This window comes from Clavelina lepadiformis, chromosome 1, assembly GCF_947623445.1.
Source record: "Clavelina lepadiformis chromosome 1, kaClaLepa1.1, whole genome shotgun sequence".
NCBI lineage: Eukaryota > Metazoa > Chordata > Ascidiacea > Aplousobranchia > Clavelinidae > Clavelina > Clavelina lepadiformis.
In genome coordinates, this window is record NC_135240.1 from 27,966,689 (window position 1) to 27,989,820 (window position 23,132).

A 23,132-nucleotide genomic window follows, 5' to 3' on the forward strand; every position below is an offset into this window, starting at 1 on the left:
CTTGATATTACCTACAATTTTTACAGTGTTGCATGTTCATTTACTTTCCCCAGCAAAAAGGTTACAGATATAAACAATGTCATATATAATCATGGAATGTCATTGATGTGGTATCCATCCAACACAACATTAACGATCATTTTCTGTTTTGTTTAGCTACCAACTTCATAGATTACTATGAACTGTCATCCAAGTTATAAGTATGTCGAGATTATATTGCAACAAATCAGTGATATGATGTGATAAATGGAATTTATCAAAATGCAAGAAAACATGAAAAGAGATATATTCAAAACTTATTGCTTACCAAGAAGAATCGATGCAGGACTAGAAGGTGTCTTACTTTGAGACCGGTCTCCAAATTACTCCAATGTTAAATAGTGTTGTTCCTCAGTCAGAAAATAAAGCAAATGAATTCAAAGGCGCTGTTGCTGATTTTGAAAACTTAAATAAAAGATTGATTGAAACAAAAAATACAAATACAACACATTTTTGTTGTGAATTACTTTCACATCTGCGACACTAGCTATTTGCGACACTGGAGAGTGACGACGGTGTTCTTGTTGTGAGAAGTCGTTCGGATTGAAGTCGTATTATTCAGTTAACAGGAAAGTTTAACACAAATGATCACCAGAGAAATTATGATATTTTAAACATCTATTTGGACATGAATCTACGTTTAAAAATCATTTACATTTTATTCTTAGAGATTTTGTTGTTTAATGATTCATGTTTTGAAATCATTTTTGCTACAACATTTCAAGATTGTTTTCTTTATACAAAGACATATATGTTTAAGGCCATAGTTGACATAAATCTTGTAACAATACTGTTATTTTTTGTTTTAGATTTGTTTACTTTTTCATGTAAGTAATTTAGTATTATTTAAAAACTTGAACTTCATTCGGCAAAGCTAGAGATGAATTTGTTAAAAACTTTGTTATAACTTGTTTTTCTGAACGTTTTTCACTTTTGTATGTTAAGCTAATGTTTATGCTGCTCTCTTTTGTTTTGTATGCTGTATAGTTGCATAACCATGATGACATAGACATCAACTAAGTTTTTTTTACAGGATTTTGTAACTATAGTTATTTAGAAGTCAATAATTGTGTTTTGAAATATAAATTTTTCATAAGTTCAATACCAAATGGGATACGCCGCAACCATCAGATGTAAAGTCTGAATTAGTTTATTTTCATATCGGAGCCATAAAGAAGAATCGATGCAGCATTGAGAGGCGTCTTGCTTTGAGACCGGTCACCAAATAACTCCAATGTTGAATAGTATTGTCCATCAGTCGGAGAATGTAGCAAATGAATTCAAAGGCACCGTTGCTGATTCCGAAAACCCAAATCAAAAGATTGTACAAAAATACAACGATTGCAATATGTCAGCTTTCAAGTTTTCTGATAAAGAAAAGATAAATGGTAAAAACATTAAAAGCAATATTGGATATTTGATGGCAACTAAAGAAAAAGACAAAGGAAAGCATTTTTGCTGCAAAGTTTGTGATAAATCTTTTAAAAAACAATCAAACTTGAATTCTCATTCAAGGACTCACACTGGTGAACAGCCATATCAATGCCGGATTTGTTGCAAATCATTTTCAAAAAATAGCAATTTGCAGCGTCATATGAAAGTCCACACTGGAGAGCGACCTTATCAATGTGTTGTTTGCTGCAAATCATTTTCACAAAACAGCAGTTTACAGCATCATATGAAAATCCACACTGGAAAGTGTCCTTATCAATGCAATGTTTGTTGCAAATCATTTTCACAAAATAGCAATTTGCAGCGTCATATGAAAGTCCACACTGGAGAGCAACCTTATCAATGTGTTGTTTGTTGCAAATCATTTTCACAAAACAGAAGTTTGCAGCGTCATATGAAAGTCCACACTGGAGAGCGCCCTTATAAATGTCAGGATTGTTGCAAATCATTTTCACTCAACAGTAGTTTGAAAACTCATAAGAAAATCCACACTGGAGAGCGTCGTTATCAATGTGATGTTTGTTGCAAATCATTTTCACAACACAGCACTTTGCAGCGTCATATGAAAGTTCATACTGGTGAGCGCCCTTATAAATGTCAGGTTTGTTGCAAATCATTTTCACGAAACAGTAGTTTGAAAACTCATATGAATGTCCACACTGGAGAGCGCCCTCATCAATGCGATGTTTGTTTCAAATCATTTTCACAACACAGCCATTTACAGCAACATATGAAAGTCCATACTGGAGAGCGTCCTTATCAATGTCAGACTTGCTGCAAATCATTTTCAACTAACAGCAATTTGCAGCGTCATATGAAAGTCCACATTGGAGAACATCCTTATCAAAGCTAATTTGATACAACATTTTTTTTTAGATTTGTTTACTTTGTCATGTAACTGATTGATTGTCATTTATAAACTTGAGCTTCAACCAGCAAAGTTTTGTTACAAGTTTATAACCTTTTTTTCTAAAAATTTTTCACTTTTGTATGTTAAGTTATTGTTTTGTGCTGCTCTCTTTTGTTTTGTATGCTGTATAGGTGCATAACCATGGTGACATAGACATCAGCTGAGGTGTTTTACATGATTGCTTACCTATAAATATTTTAAAAACAAATTCTGTTTTTCAAGTATAAATTTTTTTCTAAAATGTAATTAGCCAAATTTATTTCATGAAATAACAGCATTCTTATCGTAAACTTTGTACAACATTTACTCAAAAACTCGTGGTAATGATAGAACTATGATTTGAACAAGAAAATAATAAGACTGAAAATAATACACTGCTGATAAAACCCAACACACATTATTTTGTGTTTGACATAAACTTTTCATCAGTTGGAGCAAAGTTATCAACATGTAACTGCAGTAATTTGCGTTTAACTACTACTTTTATCATTGATTGTCTTTCAAAGTTGGTCTGAATGTTATTTGGTTAATTTTTAATAGATTATTGAAAACATACTGTTAACATTTTGTTCATTTGCAAGAATTACGGTAAAAGGATATTTTTAGGAATCTGTTTTTCACATTTATTTATGTTTTGTCAAATAGAATGTTTTTAGATTTTTCCAATTTATAATCTTTCTATAATATCATGTGTTTATAGCCTAAAGCAACGATCTCTAAACTCTGGGTCAATGTTTATAATACAATAACTTTGTGACACTTTTAACAATATTTTTTTGTCAAATGCTCGATTGATTATTATGTTGTTTGCAAAGGGAGCTCTTTACATGGTTTGTTATCCAAGTAATTTACTGTTAAATTTTGCTGATGTTGATTTCTTGGTTCAGTGTTGTTTCTTCTTAACCTTTGCATGAGATGCAACTCTGAAATTCTGCAAACTACCACACTAAGCCTAACTGTTATGGTCTTTGTTGTCATCTTATGCTGTGTTGTTCAAACACGGTGCGCAATGTGTCCAAATATGTTTTATTTCAAACTTGACATTACAGCGTACTTTCTGTATTTTTATAATAGGAGTTTAAAAATGTTATTATTTAGTATGGAGTGTCATCCAAGTGGTTTGCCAGTAGCCATTATATTAAAAAAAATTAGTGACCTGATTTTGCAAGAATTAAAATCAATGCGACAAGAAATGAATTTGAAGTTTGCCAAAATGCAAGAAAACATGAAAGATATGTATTCAAAGCTTCTTGCAGAAGTAAGAAAAAGTGAAACCACAAACAATGTAATGCCAGTTGAAGAACCATCGCAACCAGCGAATGTAGAAACTGATATTGGTATTTGTATTGAAGAAGTTTATTCAGAGAAGGCGTCAGTTTGTCGTCATCTTATGCCTACTAAAAAAGAACCTTTACAGGATTGGGAGATTTCACGGTTTGATACTGGTGATAAAATTGCTCCCATGATAAAAAAGATTGTCTTTCAGTCAGAGATTGAAAGAAATGTCACAATCAAGGATGAAGTTTTCGATTTTGAAAACTTAAATGAAAGAAACTCACTAGTAAAATTCCACACATCTCGATTGGACAAATGCACATCAAGTGATAAACGCAATACTAACAAGGTTATGCAGTCTCCAATAAATGTTGAAAATGACAAAAACAAACATTTCTGTTGCTCAGTTTGTGGTAAACCTTTCAAGCGAAAAGCAAGCTTGAAAGCTCATTTAAGGAGTCGCACAGTAGAGCGGCCATATCCATGCGACGTTGGTTCCAAATAATTTTGCAAGCCAGCCATCTCCAAAGTCATATGGCGGTACACACTGACTAGAATGCTTATAAATGCGGTGTTTTCTTTAAATTACTTTCACATCGGAGCTATTTGCAAAATCATTTGACAATTCACACCTAAGGGCGACGATAGCGGTGTTATTGTTGTGGGAAGTCGTTTGGTTTGAAGTCGTATTTATCAGGGCACAGGAAAGTTGATAACAAAAGGTCACCACAGAAATGATGACATTTTGAAAAGCTATTTGGACATGAATCTACTTTTAAAAATCGTTTACATTTTATTCTTAAAGATTCTGTTCTTTATTGATTCATATTTTGAAATCATTTTTGCTACAACATTTCAAGATTGTTTTCTTGATACAAAGACAGATATGCTTAAGGCCTTAGTCGACATACATCTTGTAACAATATTTTTAGTTTTTTATTTGTTTACTTTGTCATGTAAGTGATTGAGTGTCATTTAAAAACTTGAGCTTCAATCAGCAAAGCTAGAGATGAATTTGTTAAAAACTTTGGTTTAACTTATTTTTGTAAACATTTTTCACTTTCGTAAGTTAAGTTATTGTTTTGTGCTGCTCTCTTTTGTTTTGTATGTTAAATAGGTGCATAACCATGACGACATAGACATCAGCTAAGTTTTTTTTTACAGGATTGTGTAACTATAAATATTTAAAAATCAACAATTGAAAAAATAAATACAAAAAATCAACAAGTTCAATGCCAAATGGGGATACGCCGCAACCATCAGACGTAAAGTCTGAATTAGTTTTTCTTCATATCGGAGCTGTCAAAGAAGAATCGATGCAGAATTCGGAGGCGTCTTGCTTTGAGACCGGTCACCAAATTACTCCAATGTTGAATAGTATTGTTCCTCAGTCGGAGAATGAAGCAAATAAATTCAAAGGCGCCGTTGCTGATTCCGAAAACCCAAATCAAAAGATTGTACAAAAATACAACGATTGCAACATGTCATCTTTGAAGTTTTCCGATAAAGAAAAGACAAATTGTAAAAACATTAAAAGCAATATTGGATATTTGATGGCAACTAAGGAAAAAGACAAAGGAAAGCATTTTAGTTGCAAAGTTTGTGATAAATCTTTTAAAACAAAATCAGACTTGAATGTTCATTTAAGGACTCACACTGGTGAGCAGCCATATCAATGCCGGATTTGTTGCAAATCATTTTCAGAAAATAGCAATTTGCAGCGTCATATGAAAATCCACACTGGTGAGCGTCCTTATCAATGTGATGTTTGCTGCAGATCATTTTCACAAAACAGCAGTTTGCAATGTCATATGAAAATCCACACTGGAGAGCGCCCTTATCAATGTAATGTTTGCTGCAAATCATTTTCAAACAACAGTAATATGCAGCGTCATATGAAAGTCCACACTGGAGAGCGCCCTTATCAATGCGATATTTGCTGCAAATCATTTTCAAATAACAGCAATTTGCAAACTCATAGGAAAGTCCATACTGGAGAGCGTCCTTATCAATGCGATGTTTGCTGCAAATCATTTTCACAAAGCCACCATTTGCGGTCTCATATGACAGTCCACACTGGTGAGCAGCCGTATCAATGTCAGATTTGTTGTAAATCATTTTCACAAAACAGCAGTTTGCAGCGTCATATGGAATCCCACACTGGGCAAGTTCCTTATCAATGTCAGGTTTGTTTCAAATCATTTGCACAAAAACGCAATTTACAAACTCATATGAGAGTCCACACTGGAGAGCGTCCTTATCAATGTGAAGTTTGTTCTAAATCATTTTCACGAAGCCACCATTTACAAACTCACATGAAAGTCCACACTGGAGAGCGTCCTCATCAAAGTGAAGTTTGATTCAAATCGTTTTCACAAGACGGCCATCTCCAAAGTCATATGGCGTTACACGTGGGCTAGAATGCTTATAAATATAGTGTTTGCTTTGAATTCCTTTCACATTGTAGCTGTTTGCGTTACTGGAGAGCGACGATAGCAGTGTTCTTGTTGTGGGAAGTCGTATTTGTCAGGTAACAGGAAAGTTTACAACAAAGGATGACCAGAGAAATGATGACATTTTAAAAAGCTTTTGGACATAAATCTACTTTTAAAAATCATTTACATTTTATTCTTAAAGATTCTGTTGTTTAATGATTCATGTTTTGAAATCATATTTGCTACAACATTTTGAGATTGTTTTCTTGATGCAAAGACGCATATGTTTAAGGCCTTAGTCGACATACATCTTGTAACAATATTTTTAGTTTTAGACTTTGTCATACTTAAATGATTGAGTGTTATTTAAAAACTTGAGCTTCAATCAGCAAAGCTAGAGAAGAATTTGTTAAAAACTTTGTTATAACTTATTTTTCTAAACATTTTTCACTTTCGTATATTAAGTTATTGTTTTGTTCTGCTCTCTTTTGTTTTGTATGCTGTATAGGTGCATAACCATGATGACATAGACATCAGCTTAGTTATTTTTACAGGATTGTGTAACTATAAATATTTGAAAATCAACATTTGTGTTTTTGAAATATAAAATTTTTCTAAAATGTTATTAGCAAAAATTATGTTATGCAATAACAGCATTCTTAGCCTAAACTTTGTACAATATTTACTTGAAAACATGCGGTAATGAAAGAACTATGCTTTGCACAAGGAAAATAATAAGACTGAAAAGAATATACTGCTGATAAAACCCTACACACATTATTTTGTGTTTGACATAAACGTTTTATTAGTTGGAGCAAAGTTATCAGCGTATAACTGCAGTAATTTGCGTTCTTGTAACTACTTTTATCATTGATTGTCTTGCAAAGTTGGTCTGCGTGTTATTTGGTTAATTTGTTATTTTTAATAATTTATTGAAAACATATTGTTAACTTTTTGTTCATTTGTAAGAATGGCGGTAAAAGGATATTTTTAGGAATCTGTTTCTCAAATTTTTTTTATGTTTTGTTAAATGGAATATTTTTAGATTTTTTCCATTTATAATCTTTCTATAATGCGTATATCATCTGCGTCTATAGCCTAAAGCAGCTATCTCTAAACTTTGTGTCAATATTTATAATACAATAACTCTATAACACTTTTAGCAATGTTTATTGTCAAATGCTCGATTGATTATTATGCTGTTTGCAAAGGAAGCTCTTTACATGGTTTGTTATCCAAGTAATTTACTCTTAAATTTTGCTGATGTTGATTTCTTTGTTCAGTGTTGTTTTTTCTTAACCTTTGCATGAGATGCAACTCTGAAATTCTGCAAACTAACACAGTAAGCATTAAACTTGACATTACAGCACACTGTTTGTATTTTTACAATAGGAGTTTAAAAGTGTTATTATTTAGTATGGAGTGTCATCCAAGTGGTTTGCCAGTAGCCATTATGTTAAAAGAAATTAGTGACCTGATGCTGCAAGAATTAAAATCAATGCGACAAGATATGAACTTGAAATTTGCCAAAATGCAAGAAAACATGAACGATATGTATTCAAAGCTTCTTGCAGAAGTAAGAAAAAGTGAAACCACAAACAATGTAATGTCAGTTGAACAACCATCGCAACCATCGAATGTAGAAACTGATATTGGTATTTGTGTACAAGAAGTTTATTCAGAGAAGGTGTCAGTTTTTCATCATCTTATGCCTACTAAAGAAGAACCTTTACAGGATTGGGAGATATCACGGTTTGATACTGGTGATAAAATTGCTCCCATGATAAAGAGGATTGTCCCTCAGTCAGAGATTGAAAGAAATGTCACAATCAAGGATGAAGTTTTCGATTTTGAAAATTTAAATGAAAGAAACTCACCAGTAGAATTTAACACATCTCGATTGGATAAATGCACATCAAGTGACAAACGCAATACTAGCAAGGTTAAGCAGTCTCCAATAGTTGTGGAAAATGACCAAAACAAACATTTCTGTTGCTCAGTTTGTGGTAAACCTTTCAAGCGAAAAGCAGACTTGAAAGCTCATTTAAGGAGTCATACGTAAGAGCGGCCTTAACAATGCGACGTTGGTTCCAAATCATTTTCACAATACAGCGCTTTGCAGCGTCATATGACAATTTACACCGGAGTGGGCCTTTATCAATTTCAGGTTTGCTGCAAATCTTTTTCACAAAGCAGCAATTTGCATCGTCATATGAAAGTCCACACTGGAGAACATCTTTATCAATGCAAAATTTGTTTCAAATCATTTTCACAAGACGGTCATCTCCGAAGTCATATGACGGTACACACTGGCTAGATCAGTGCTTCTCAAACCGGGCCACTTGGCTCACTAAAGGGGGAATTTTTAATTCCAGGGAGGAAATTTTCTCTTGGGAGGAATTGGGGAGGAAAAACTGTAGATGAAAAAAACTTTAATTTTTTAATTTTATTTGTAACAGAAAAATCCTCTCGAAAATGTTGTTTAGATGTCTACAATAGTGCGCGAGGACAAGCTCCTTAACTGCAGTGACTGACGTTATAAACGCGTGTGTTTGGTTCATAATGGCTATTGTTTTCTCTTTATTGTTAGTACGGTACTCATAGAACTAGCTAGTAAGCTAGTGATGAAAAAAAGAGGAACACACGATATTTGCGGAGACCTTCGAGCAAAACTCACACGCTTTTCTCCTCGATTTTCTTTATTAACTTCTCAACATGAGGCTCACGGTTCTCACTAACAATGAGCAACGATTTGTTTGTAAATTGGTTTGGTTATTTTGTAAGAGCGTTCTTTTGTAATTTTGAATTTTATTCCTGAGATAAATCTTCAAAAGACATCATCCAGGGACAATATTCAGGTAGTGTAAAATTTTAGAAATTATTTTTTGTGATTTTTTGGGGGGAGGAATTGACGGTGTTTTGGTTGGTAAGGGAGGAATCGGAAAAAAACTTTGAGAATCACTGGGCTAGATGCTTATAAATGCGGTGTTTGCTTTAAATTACTTTCAAATCGGAGCTATTTACAAAATCATGTGACAATTCACACCCGAGTGCGGCGATAGCAGTGTTATAGTTGTGGGAAGTCGTTTGGATTGAAGTCGTATTTATCAGGGCTCAAGTAAGTTTACAACAAAGGATCACCAGAGAAATGATGACATTTTAAAAAACTGTTTGGACATGAATCTACTTCTAAAAATCATTTACATTTTATTCTTAAAGATTTTGATTCATGGTTTGAAATCATTTTTGCTACAACATTCCAAGATTGTTTTCTTGATGCAAAGACAGAGATTGTCAAGGCCTTAGTTGACATACATTTTGTAACAATATTTTTAGTTTTAGATTTGTTTACTTTGTCATGTAAGTGATTGAGTGTCATTTAAAAACTTGAGCTTCAATCAGCAAAGCTAGAGATGAATTTGTTAAAAACTTTGGTTTAACTTATTTTTGTAAACATTTTTCACTTTCGTAAGTTAAGTTATTGTTTTGTGCTGCTCTCTTTTGTTTTGTATGTTAAATAGGTGCATAACCATGACGACATAGACATCAGCTAAGTTTTTTTTTACAGGATTGTGTAACTATAAATATTTAAAAATCAACAATTGAAAAAATAAATACAAAAAATCAACAAGTTCAATGCCAAATGGGGATACGCCGCAACCATCAGACGTAAAGTCTGAATTAGTTTTTCTTCATATCGGAGCTGTCAAAGAAGAATCGATGCAGAATTCGGAGGCGTCTTGCTTTGAGACCGGTCACCAAATTACTCCAATGTTGAATAGTATTGTTCCTCAGTCGGAGAATGAAGCAAATAAATTCAAAGGCGCCGTTGCTGATTCCGAAAACCCAAATCAAAAGATTGTACAAAAATACAACGATTGCAACATGTCATCTTTGAAGTTTTCCGATAAAGAAAAGACAAATTGTAAAAACATTAAAAGCAATATTGGATATTTGATGGCAACTAAGGAAAAAGACAAAGGAAAGCATTTTAGTTGCAAAGTTTGTGATAAATCTTTTAAAACAAAATCAGACTTGAATGTTCATTTAAGGACTCACACTGGTGAGCAGCCATATCAATGCCGGATTTGTTGCAAATCATTTTCAGAAAATAGCAATTTGCAGCGTCATATGAAAATCCACACTGGTGAGCGTCCTTATCAATGTGATGTTTGCTGCAGATCATTTTCACAAAACAGCAGTTTGCAATGTCATATGAAAATCCACACTGGAGAGCGCCCTTATCAATGTAATGTTTGCTGCAAATCATTTTCAAACAACAGTAATATGCAGCGTCATATGAAAGTCCACACTGGAGAGCGCCCTTATCAATGCGATATTTGCTGCAAATCATTTTCAAATAACAGCAATTTGCAAACTCATAGGAAAGTCCATACTGGAGAGCGTCCTTATCAATGCGATGTTTGCTGCAAATCATTTTCACAAAGCCACCATTTGCGGTCTCATATGACAGTCCACACTGGTGAGCAGCCGTATCAATGTCAGATTTGTTGTAAATCATTTTCACAAAACAGCAGTTTGCAGCGTCATATGGAATCCCACACTGGGCAAGTTCCTTATCAATGTCAGGTTTGTTTCAAATCATTTGCACAAAAACGCAATTTACAAACTCATATGAGAGTCCACACTGGAGAGCGTCCTTATCAATGTGAAGTTTGTTCTAAATCATTTTCACGAAGCCACCATTTACAAACTCACATGAAAGTCCACACTGGAGAGCGTCCTCATCAAAGTGAAGTTTGATTCAAATCGTTTTCACAAGACGGCCATCTCCAAAGTCATATGGCGTTACACGTGGGCTAGAATGCTTATAAATATAGTGTTTGCTTTGAATTCCTTTCACATTGTAGCTGTTTGCGTTACTGGAGAGCGACGATAGCAGTGTTCTTGTTGTGGGAAGTCGTATTTGTCAGGTAACAGGAAAGTTTACAACAAAGGATGACCAGAGAAATGATGACATTTTAAAAAGCTTTTGGACATAAATCTACTTTTAAAAATCATTTACATTTTATTCTTAAAGATTCTGTTGTTTAATGATTCATGTTTTGAAATCATATTTGCTACAACATTTTGAGATTGTTTTCTTGATGCAAAGACGCATATGTTTAAGGCCTTAGTCGACATACATCTTGTAACAATATTTTTAGTTTTAGACTTTGTCATACTTAAATGATTGAGTGTTATTTAAAAACTTGAGCTTCAATCAGCAAAGCTAGAGAAGAATTTGTTAAAAACTTTGTTATAACTTATTTTTCTAAACATTTTTCACTTTCGTATATTAAGTTATTGTTTTGTTCTGCTCTCTTTTGTTTTGTATGCTGTATAGGTGCATAACCATGATGACATAGACATCAGCTTAGTTATTTTTACAGGATTGTGTAACTATAAATATTTGAAAATCAACATTTGTGTTTTTGAAATATAAAATTTTTCTAAAATGTTATTAGCAAAAATTATGTTATGCAATAACAGCATTCTTAGCCTAAACTTTGTACAATATTTACTTGAAAACATGCGGTAATGAAAGAACTATGCTTTGCACAAGGAAAATAATAAGACTGAAAAGAATATACTGCTGATAAAACCCTACACACATTATTTTGTGTTTGACATAAACGTTTTATTAGTTGGAGCAAAGTTATCAGCGTATAACTGCAGTAATTTGCGTTCTTGTAACTACTTTTATCATTGATTGTCTTGCAAAGTTGGTCTGCGTGTTATTTGGTTAATTTGTTATTTTTAATAATTTATTGAAAACATATTGTTAACTTTTTGTTCATTTGTAAGAATGGCGGTAAAAGGATATTTTTAGGAATCTGTTTCTCAAATTTTTTTTATGTTTTGTTAAATGGAATATTTTTAGATTTTTTCCATTTATAATCTTTCTATAATGCGTATATCATCTGCGTCTATAGCCTAAAGCAGCTATCTCTAAACTTTGTGTCAATATTTATAATACAATAACTCTATAACACTTTTAGCAATGTTTATTGTCAAATGCTCGATTGATTATTATGCTGTTTGCAAAGGAAGCTCTTTACATGGTTTGTTATCCAAGTAATTTACTCTTAAATTTTGCTGATGTTGATTTCTTTGTTCAGTGTTGTTTTTTCTTAACCTTTGCATGAGATGCAACTCTGAAATTCTGCAAACTAACACAGTAAGCATTAAACTTGACATTACAGCATACTGTTTGTATTTTTACAATAGGAGTTTAAAAGTGTTATTATTTAGTATGGAGTGTCATCCAAGTGGTTTGCCAGTAGCCATTATGTTAAAAGAAATTAGTGACCTGATGCTGCAAGAATTAAAATCAATGCGACAAGATATGAACTTGAAATTTGCCAAAATGCAAGAAAACATGAACGATATGTATTCAAAGCTTCTTGCAGAAGTAAGAAAAAGTGAAACCACAAACAATGTAATGTCAGTTGAACAACCATCGCAACCATCGAATGTAGAAACTGATATTGGTATTTGTGTACAAGAAGTTTATTCAGAGAAGGTGTCAGTTTTTCATCATCTTATGCCTACTAAAGAAGAACCTTTACAGGATTGGGAGATATCACGGTTTGATACTGGTGATAAAATTGCTCCCATGATAAAGAGGATTGTCCCTCAGTCAGAGATTGAAAGAAATGTCACAATCAAGGATGAAGTTTTCGATTTTGAAAATTTAAATGAAAGAAACTCACCAGTAGAATTTAACACATCTCGATTGGATAAATGCACATCAAGTGACAAACGCAATACTAGCAAGGTTAAGCAATCTCCAATAGTTGTGGAAAATGACCAAAACAAACATTTCTGTTGCTCAGTTTGTGGTAAACCTTTCAAGCGAAAAGCAGACTTGAAAGCTCATTTAAGGAGTCATACGTAAGAGCGGCCTTAACAATGCGACGTTGGTTCCAAATCATTTTCACAATACAGCGCTTTGCAGCGTCATATGACAATTTACACCGGAGTGGGCCTTTATCAATTTCAGGTTTGCTGCAAATCTTTTTCACAAAGCAGCAATTTGCATCGTCATATGAAAGTCCACACTGGAGAACATCTTTATCAATGCGAAATTTGTTTCAAATCATTTTCACAAGACGGTCATCTCCGAAGTCATATGACGGTACACACTGGCTAGATCAGTGCTTCTCAAACCGGGCCACTTGGCTCACTAAAGGGGGAATTTTTAATTCCAGGGAGGAAATTTTCTCTTGGGAGGAATTGGGGAGGAAAAACTGTAGATGAAAAAAACTTTAATTTTTTAATTTTATTTGTAACAGAAAAATCCTCTCGAAAATGTTGTTTAGATGTCTACAATAGTGCGCGAGGACAAGCTCCTTAACTGCAGTGACTGACGTTATAAACGCGTGTGTTTGGTTCATAATGGCTATTGTTTTCTCTTTATTGTTAGTACGGTACTCATAGAACTAGCTAGTAAGCTAGTGATGAAAAAAAGAGGAACACACGATATTTGCGGAGACCTTCGAGCAAAACTCACACGCTTTTCTCCTCGATTTTCTTTATTAACTTCTCAACATGAGGCTCACGGTTCTCACTAACAATGAGCAACGATTTGTTTGTAAATTGGTTTGGTTATTTTGTAAGAGCGTTCTTTTGTAATTTTGAATTTTATTCCTGAGATAAATCTTCAAAAGACATCATCCAGGGACAATATTCAGGTAGTGTAAAATTTTAGAAATTATTTTTTGTGATTTTTTGGGGGGAGGAATTGACGGTGTTTTGGTTGGTAAGGGAGGAATCGGAAAAAAACTTTGAGAATCACTGGGCTAGATGCTTATAAATGCGGTGTTTGCTTTAAATTACTTTCAAATCGGAGCTATTTACAAAATCATGTGACAATTCACACCCGAGTGCGGCGATAGCAGTGTTATAGTTGTGGGAAGTCGTTTGGATTGAAGTCGTATTTATCAGGGCTCAAGTAAGTTTACAACAAAGGATCACCAGAGAAATGATGACATTTTAAAAAACTGTTTGGACATGAATCTACTTCTAAAAATCATTTACATTTTATTCTTAAAGATTTTGATTCATGGTTTGAAATCATTTTTGCTACAACATTCCAAGATTGTTTTCTTGATGCAAAGACAGAGATTGTCAAGGCCTTAGTTGACATACATTTTGTAACAATATTTTTAGTTTTAGATTTGTTTACTTTGTCATGTTTAAGTGATTGAGTGTAATTTAAAAACTTGAGCTTCAATCAGCAAAGCTAGAGATGAATTTGTTAAAAACTTTGTTATAATTTGTTTTTCTAAACATTTATCACTTTTGTATCTTAAGTTATTGTCTTGTGCTGCTCTCTTTTGTTTTGTATGCTGTATAGGTGCATAACCATGACGACATAGACATCATTTAAGTTATTTTACAGGATTATGTAACTATAAATATTTAGAAATCAACATTTGTGTTTTGAGATATAAAAATGTCGCAACCATCAGATGTAAAGTCTAAAATAGTTTTTCTTCATATCGGAGCTGTCAAAGAAGAATAGATACAGCATTAGGAGGCGTCTTGCTTTGAAACTGGTCACCAACTTACTCCAATGTTAAATAGTATTGTCCCTCAGGTGGAGAATGAAGCAAATGAAATCAAACGTTCCTTTGCTGATTCTGAAAACTTAACTGAAAAGATTGTACACAAATACAACGATTGCAACATGTCAGTTTTGAAATTTTCTGATAAAAAGAAGGCAAATTGTAAAAACTTTAGAAGCAATAAAAATGACATTGGTTGTTTATCAGCAATTGTGGAAAAAGACAAAGCAAAGAATTTTTGTTGCAGAGTTTGTGATAAATCTTTTAAAAACAAATCAAACTTGAATTCTCATTCCAGGACTCACACTGGTGAGCAGCCTTATCAGTGTCAGATTTGTTGCAAATCATTTTCCGAAAATAGCAATTTACAACGTCATATGAAAATCCACACTGGAGGGCAACCTTTTCAATGTCAAGTTTGTTGCAAATCATTTTCACGAAACGACAATTTGGCTACTCATATGATAGTTCACACTGGAGAGCAGCCTTATCAATGTGATGTTTGTTGCAAATCATTTTCACGAAACAGCCATTTGAAAAGTCATATGAAAATTCACACTGGAGAGCAGCCATATCAATGTCGGATTTGTGGCAAATCATTTTCAAAAAATAGCAATTTGAAGACTCATATGAAAATCCACACTGGAGAGCGTCCTTATCAATGTGATGTTTGCTGCAAATCATTTTTACTTAGGAGCAGTTTGCAGCATCATTTGAAAATTCACATTGGAGAGCGTCCTTATCAATGCGATGTTTGCTGCAAATCATTTTCACAAAACAGCACTTTGAAGCAACATATGAAAATCCACACTGGGGAGCGCCCTTATCAATGCGATGTTTGCTGCAAATCATTTTCACAAAACAGCACTTTGAAGCAACATATGAAAGTCCATACTGGGGAGCGACCTTATCAATGTGATATTTGCTGCAAATCATTTTCACGAAACAGCAGTTTGCAGCATCATATGAAAATGCACACTGGAGAACGCCTTTATCAATGTGATGTTTGTTGCAAATCATTTTCACGAAACAGCAGTTTGACAACTCACATGAAAGCTCACACTGGATAGCGATAGCGACACAGAAATTTGCAGCATCATATGAAAGTCCACATTGGAGGACATCCTTATCAATGTCAGATTTGTTGCAAATCAGTTACACAAAATAACAGTTTGAGAACTCACTTGAAAGTCCACACTGGAGAGCGTGCTTATCAATGTCACGTTTGTTGCAAATCTTTTTCAAATCAAAGCAATTTGCAGCGTCATATGAAAGTCCACATTGGAGAACGTCCTTATCAATGCGAAGTTTGTTTCAAATTATTTTCACAAGCCGGCCATCTCCGAAGTCATATGGCGGTACACCCTGGCTAGAATGCTTATAAACGCGGTGCTTGCTTTGAATTACTTTCACATAGGAGCTATTTGCGACACTGGAGAGCAACGATAGCAGTGTTCTTGTTCTGGGAAGTCGTTTGGATTGAAGTCGGATTTATCAGGTCAGAGGAAAGTTTACAACTCAGGATCACCAGAGAAATGATGACATTTTAAAAAGCTATTTGTACATGAATTTACTTCTAAAAATCATTTACATTTTATTCTTAAAGATTCTGTTGTTTAATGATTCATGTTTTGAAATCATTTTTGCTACAACATTTTGAGATTGTTTTCTTAATGCCAAGAGATAGATATTTAATGCTTCAGTCGCATACAATTTGTAACAATATTTTTAGTTTTTTCAAGCGATCTCTAAACTCTGGGTCAATAGTTATACTGTAATACAATAACTTGCTAACACTTTTAACAATGTTTTTGTCAAATGCTTGATTAATTATTATACTGTTTGCAAAGGAAGCTCTTTACATGGTTTGTTATCCAAGTTATTTGCTATTAAATTTTGCTGATGTTGATTTCTTTGTTCGCTGTTGTTTCTTCTTAACCTTTGCATGAGATGCAACTCTGAAATTCTGCAAACTACCACACTGAGCCTAACTGTTATGGTCTTTGTTATCATCTTATGCTGTGTTATTCAAACATGGTGTGCAATGTGTCCAAATAAGTTTTATTTCAAACTTGACATTACAGCGTACTTTTTGTTTTTTTCCAATAGGAGTTTAAAAGTGTTATTATTTAGTATGGAGTGTCATCCAAGAGGTTTGCCAGTAGCCATTATATTAAAAGAATTTAGCGACCTGATTTTGCAAGAATTGAAATCAATGCGACAAGATATGAACTTGAAATTTGCCAAAATGCAAGAAAACATGAAAGATATGTATTCAAAGCTTCCTGTAGAAGTAAAAAAAAGTGAAACCACAAACAATGTAATGTCAGTTGAACAACCATCGCAACCATCGAATGTAGAAACTGATATTGGTATTTGTATTGAAGAAGTTTATTCAGAGAAGGCTTCAATTTGTCGTCATCTTATGCCTACTAAAGAAAAACCTTTACAGGATTGGGAGATTTCACGGTTTGATACTGGTTATAAAACTGCTCCCATGATAAAAAGTATTGTCCCTCAGTCAGAGATTGAAAGAAATGTCACAATCAAGGATGAAGTTTTCGATTTTGAAAACTTAAATGAAAGAAACTCACTGGTAGAATTCCAAGCATCTCGATTGGACAAATGCACATCAAGTGATAAACGCGATACTAGCAAGGTTAAGCAGCCTCCAATAAATGTTGAAAATGACAAAAACAAACATTTCTGTTGCTCAGTTTGTGGTAAACCTTTCAAGCGAAAAACAGGTCTGAAAACTCACTTAAGGAGTCACACAGGAGAGTAGCCATACCAATGCCACGTTTGTTCCAAATAATTTTACAAGCTGGCCATCTCCAAGTTATGTGGAAGAAATGTATTTATGAAAACTTCCTGAAATTCGGATCATTTAAGATCAGAGGAGCAACGAATGCGGTCACTTATCGTGTGAAAAGGAAAAACAAACCTGTCTGCATTGTCACAAACAGCAGTGGAAATCATGGACAAGCCGTGGCAAAAGCTGCTTACAATTTCCACATTCCTGCATATATTGTGATGCCAAGCAATGCCCCGGAGTGCAAGAAAAATGCAGTGAAGAGTTATGGCGGTTTCGTTGTGCAATGCGCACCAACTGAGAAAGCTTGAGAGCAAGGAAAAGAAAAAGATTGTCGTGAAAAATGGGATGTTTTATCCACGCAAATCAGACAGCCGAAGTAATCAGTGGTCAAGGTACAATCGCGTTTGAAATGTTGAAACAAAATCCTGATCTCGACGCAATTGTAGTTCCTGTTGGATCAGGAGGACTGATAAGTGGCATCACCATCGCTGCAAAACACATCAAACCTTCAATCAAGATCTATGCAGTTGAACCAGAAAAAGCAAAGATTGTTACATATCAAAATGTAACAGTCACATCACACTAGTGGACCATCCTGTGGTTACAATCGCCGATGGTGTTAAAGTGACAATTGGTGAAAATGCCTGGCCCATTATAAGAGATCTGGTGGATGATGTCATCACTGTGTCAGAAGAGCAAATCTTAGAGGCAACAAGGCTGGTTTGGGAAAGAGCTAAGCTTGTAATTGAACCAACATCAGGTGTGGGCATCGCGGCCATCATCAGTGAGAAGTTCTCAAAAGCGAAAGGCATGCACGATGACGTCAAGAATATTGGGGTTGTCCTCTGTGGTGGAAATGCTGATGTTGGAACTATAGCTAAAATTTTAACTGGTGTCTAAAGATGCCATGAAGAATCTTTAGTGCTAAAACTATGCATCATCATCTCAACTCACACTCTGCTTTGGTTGAAAAAATCATTCCTTGCAGTCATAGGCATGGTTTACTACATAATTACAAGGCACATATAAATAATCTTTATTAAAGTTTATCCATCGCAACTCAATTCTGTTGCCAGATTTGTTTTACTCAAGGGATCAATTTTATTTGTGTCAGCCTTAAATTATCTATTGTATTGTATCTATTATACATGAAATTGTTAAACCATGAAGGTGATGATGCCTTAAATATTGTTTTTAAAGTAACGACGCACCTCTGAGATACGTATAATTTTAAAGACATTTTTATGGATTTGATTGGAAATTAAAATCTTCTAGATTGTTCAAGTTGTCACTGTAAATTTCAAGGTGCTTTTCAATAATTGTGCAATTAAATCTCGTCTCGACTTTTTTCAGATGAAATTCTTTTGTAAGTTGTGGTTTTTCTTGAATTAGTCTGTTCCTAGTGGGAGAAATTTTGATGCAATGATATGGTTTATCCCTACCGAATGATGCCAATAGGTGACACTTGTTTCTGAAAACAACCAATAATATCAGAATAAACATATATTAATTGCAAATAAGAGATCTTATGCAAATAAAATGCATTTAGAACATCAGTGACGAGTTGGTTGATTTGCTTTTGTTATCGGTCGCCATCTACCACTTCCACTGGCTTCATATGAACTAATCACTTCGACTTTCACATTTGAATGTGTGGAGTTAAGTCTTGACCCTGCCCCCATATTAGATTGAACTTTGTCATATTTGTTCTTCAATTGCTTGTGGTACTGGATAACGTCTTTCTCGTAGAAGTCTGTCAGTGCATGAATGTCTCCGATGTTCATGTCGCGAAGGAGTTGATCCAGGCAATCATAGAAACCAGTGCGACCTGTCAATGCTTCGTTGTCAATCAAACTCTTTAGTGTGGTACACATGTTACTCAGGTAATGCTTAACGACGTCACGCAAAACGCTGAGAGTTGATTTTGATGCAACTTCGAAACCATGACACAAAAGTATCCTAGAAAGTCCCCACTCAATAGCGTCATCAACATCGGAACAACTAAGGCAGCTGGAAGTGTTGTTAAAATTTTGTTTCTTAGCTGGATCATTCGTTGTGTTTCGGAATTCTGAAACTTTGTTGATAGTCATCGTTGCTGAATTCATATCGACCCATTCGTGGAGTAACTTTTCTTTATTTTTAATTCCATGTACAAGTTCAAGGCTGTGCTCCACGTAAGGGCATCCTGGACCACTCACTTTGTCTGCATCATTCTCATTGATACTTATTTCCTCCAGATTTTTTTCCTTAGAAAGATCAAAACATTTTGGATTTCTCATCTCCAGCATGGACCTCGTCATTTGACTACTTCCTTCCACAGGCAGCATATCGCCCCAGTTCATTTTAAAGTAATTCCAACCGGTGATGGTCAAGCTATTCAAACAACGCACATTACAGATCATGTACCTGACAGTAAAACACTCACCATATGCTAATTCATACAAGCCTACCAAAATTAAAATCCAGCAATTATACCTAACCATTTTATAGACTACAAACCATAGTAGAAAGTGTAGTAACAGCCAGCTAAAAATGCCAGCCGGTTTAGGTTTGCAATGGTTTTACAAAAATTGTGTGATTTTTGTAATTTTTGAATAATCTTTTAAACTTTTTTCCTTCTAAGACAATAAGCAGTATTTAATGCGCCTATGCCAACCCCGCAGTCAAACCAGAGACACGTTATATAATAAAGGAGCTATTATCACAAATCTGTCCACGGTCGGAATTTTATCAGCTTTCTTTGCTTAATCATCGTTTTTCAGGATGTTTTGAGACGATTAACTCTATTTTAAGTCTGAGGAAAATCTTTGCACGACTTTGATGAGTCCAATGTGCACTAACTACAGCAAACCACTCGACTATCAAACACTATAGATAGGAAACCAATCATTAAAACATGAACTCCTTGTGTAGTTGAAAACTAAAAAAGGTTTTTCTTGAGTGCACTGTGCAGATCGTAAGCAACAATGTTTTAGTTCTGTGCATAGCTCGTTGATTTGTAGAATTTAAAGTTCATTGCATAACAGTTTCATTAACACACAATTTTATAGTTGCTAAGCAACCACTGGCGCAAAAAAAGTTTGAGTTAAGCCAATGGTGTTGTAATGATCAAATGTCTGACTACATAATGAATCTTGATTCACCCGTTTTAAAATCACAGCTTGGTTCATCTACTGATGTAGGGATAGTAGATCAATTCCAACTGTAAGTACAGCTTACAGAATTCTTGATAACTATAGACTTAGCGGATTTAGAACAACTGCATAAGTGAATATTTGAAATCATGAGTATACAGACAAAATGTACAAATATGTATATACGTACTACAACAATAAATTAATTGGCTAGCATTTCTCACGTACATCGAAAACTGGTTATAACAATTTGTTGATAAACTTGGTACTAATTTCCTAACTGTATATAACAATTCGTTGTTAAATTTGGTATTAATTTCCTGACCATGATTGTAGAAAATACTCCGAAGCTTGAGAAACCTGTTACTGAAACTTAGCCAGATTGTTCAACTACGCCATTTATACCAATAATGCTACATGTGACTTATGATTGTGACAAAGAACTATGGAGAAAAGAAATCTGAAAACCATATATCGCACATAACTACTCCATTTCAACCAACATCAAATTCAATATGTAATTGATTGACTAACTGCAAGCCCCAAAAATAGGCCATACAGGAAACATGAATTGGAGAATTGCAAATGACGTAATAACTACTGTAAGAGTGGGAGATTATAGCGTATTCAAAGCGTGTTTGTGACACATATTGTTCACAGCCAAATCTGAGGTAAATATTTTTCAATTAATGGCTAATAATGATTAATAAAACCCGCCTTATACACAAGCGATTTAATGAAAGATTATGTGGATTATATTTCTAAATTTTCCTTTATAAAGTAACATACACTCCATTGTTCCATGCTATTACGTTTCAATATGTCCCAGTCAATGTTTTGTATTTATGTTGAAAAACTACTTTTCTCGAGTACCATATTTTGGGTACTCGAAAGTTGAGGAGAACTAATATTTGTAGACGACAACTTCTAAACCATTCACATTCCCATGAATGACAATCTGAAATCAGGACCTGCGGTTTACTTTGTATATAACAGGGGTGGGCAAACTGCGGCTCACCGGCATGTTTTTTTGTGGCTCTTCTTGCTGAAAAGTAATATCCCAAAATGAATACTAATGATATAATAACCAAATTAACAATCATTACTGATTTTGCGGCTCGCCGGTGTTTATAGTTTTCTGAAATTGACTCTTTATTTGAACAAGTTTGCCCACCCCTGGTATATAGCAAACATTTCCTTACTTAAACTGCTTCTTCTCATGTATGAGCAATTTTCTGTTCTGGATAAAAATGTGCAACAATGATTGTCATTTCAAAAAGTTAACAACGAAAGCGATTCATCAGAATGACGCATCTGAACCATCGCGGATTTCAGCCACAACTGCGGCGGATTCGAGCTACGTGTTTGGCTTAATTTTTTGCAACAAACCGCACTTGTGACGAATCCGGGACAAATACGTGGCGCCTGTGAAGGCTCCGGGCACACTTGTGCCACATTAGTGGCTCAATTTTTTGCACCACTGGCACAAAATCGTGTAAACAAACTCACAGTCTACAACCGCTGTTGACAGTTTTAATCCGGGCAATATTTTAAATATGCAAAAAAGCAAAATAATAAACCTGCAACAATCGGAAACTGCTATGGGGAATGATGGTGGTGGATTTGCTTTTAGGCTGGCCTGAGGCCGAGACTAATTGTCTTACTGTTAGACTCCGAGATAATTGTTTTTGACTCCGTTGCGTTACTGTCTCTATAATTTAATGTTTCTTCAAATCAACACCAACTTCATAAAGTCTAATTATTATATTGTCCGAATAAGTTGTCCCATCGAAACCAATTAATCACCATTCCACATTTGAATAGAACTATCACTTGAATTCAATACTGAATAAGCCAAAACGTAAAACAGATCCAAAACTAAAAACCGAGAGAAGTACTAGCAAGTCCTGAAGGGACAAGCCCTTGCAAAGACTCGCCAGCCGGGATTTTAACCAAGCGTAAGCTTTTATATCATTATCTCTGTCAATCAGCAAATCATGTCATTATTACACTGCTACCATAAAACCACGTATCGCATACATTCTACGTCATCTAAACGTTTCATCAAGTACACTCAAACTTTACGCCGTGAAAACAATGCTACTTGAAATATTTCAATCTGCGTCAAATATGTCGGTTTAGAATTCCTTGTTTGAATAAGAGCTTAGCACGAAATACGCAGCTTGCACACATTACATTATCTAAACTGGAGAAAATACAAAAACTCATGCAAATGCCAATTTGTATAAATTATTGCAATAATTATCACGAACGCCACACTGCACAAAAGGCTAGCTCGGTAACCGGGACTCTAACAATGAGGAATCCTAGCCTAGTTTAAGTCGTGCAAAGGTTTTCTCAGTCCGAGAATAAACATCAATTAACATAATATAGTTAATAGCGGCACAGTACCATACAAATATAAAACACCAACATACGTGCCAATGTTTCTGGCTTACACCAGTTAGTTTTCAATTGACATACTTTATTTCAGGATTC

At 34.5% G+C, this 23,132-nt stretch overlaps 3 protein-coding genes and 1 pseudogene across 3 annotated transcripts; all 4 read left to right on the forward strand.

Moving 5' to 3' along the window:
• The first annotated feature begins 1,077 nt into the window (after positions 1–1,077).
• Positions 1,078–4,840, forward strand: LOC143463530 (uncharacterized). The gene has a single exon (XM_076962041.1). The coding sequence runs from the start codon at positions 1,274–1,276 to the stop codon at positions 2,342–2,344; it is 1,071 nt and encodes a 356-aa protein (XP_076818156.1). The 5' UTR covers positions 1,078–1,273; the 3' UTR covers positions 2,345–4,840.
• A 4-nt stretch (positions 4,841–4,844) lies between these two features.
• Positions 4,845–7,446, forward strand: LOC143463522 (uncharacterized). The gene has a single exon (XM_076962030.1). The coding sequence runs from the start codon at positions 4,909–4,911 to the stop codon at positions 6,034–6,036; it is 1,128 nt and encodes a 375-aa protein (XP_076818145.1). The 5' UTR covers positions 4,845–4,908; the 3' UTR covers positions 6,037–7,446.
• Positions 7,447–9,684: 2,238 nt separating this feature from the next.
• On the forward strand, positions 9,685–12,336 carry LOC143460956 (uncharacterized). Its single transcript, XM_076958662.1, has one exon. It carries the CDS (start codon positions 9,748–9,750, stop codon positions 10,873–10,875), a length of 1,128 nt encoding a protein of 375 aa, XP_076814777.1. The 5' UTR covers positions 9,685–9,747; the 3' UTR covers positions 10,876–12,336.
• Positions 12,337–16,932: 4,596 nt separating this feature from the next.
• On the forward strand, positions 16,933–18,973 carry LOC143449803 (serine racemase-like; annotated as a pseudogene).
• Positions 18,974–23,132: the final 4,159 nt, after the last annotated feature.

Excerpts from the sequence above, each read along its gene's own strand:
- LOC143463530 (XM_076962041.1), top strand. The coding sequence starts at position 1,274 with ATGTTGAATAGTATTGTCCATCAGTCGGAGAATGTAGCAAATGAATTC.
- LOC143463522 (XM_076962030.1), top strand. The coding sequence starts at position 4,909 with ATGCCAAATGGGGATACGCCGCAACCATCAGACGTAAAGTCTGAATTA.
- LOC143460956 (XM_076958662.1), top strand. The coding sequence starts at position 9,748 with ATGCCAAATGGGGATACGCCGCAACCATCAGACGTAAAGTCTGAATTA.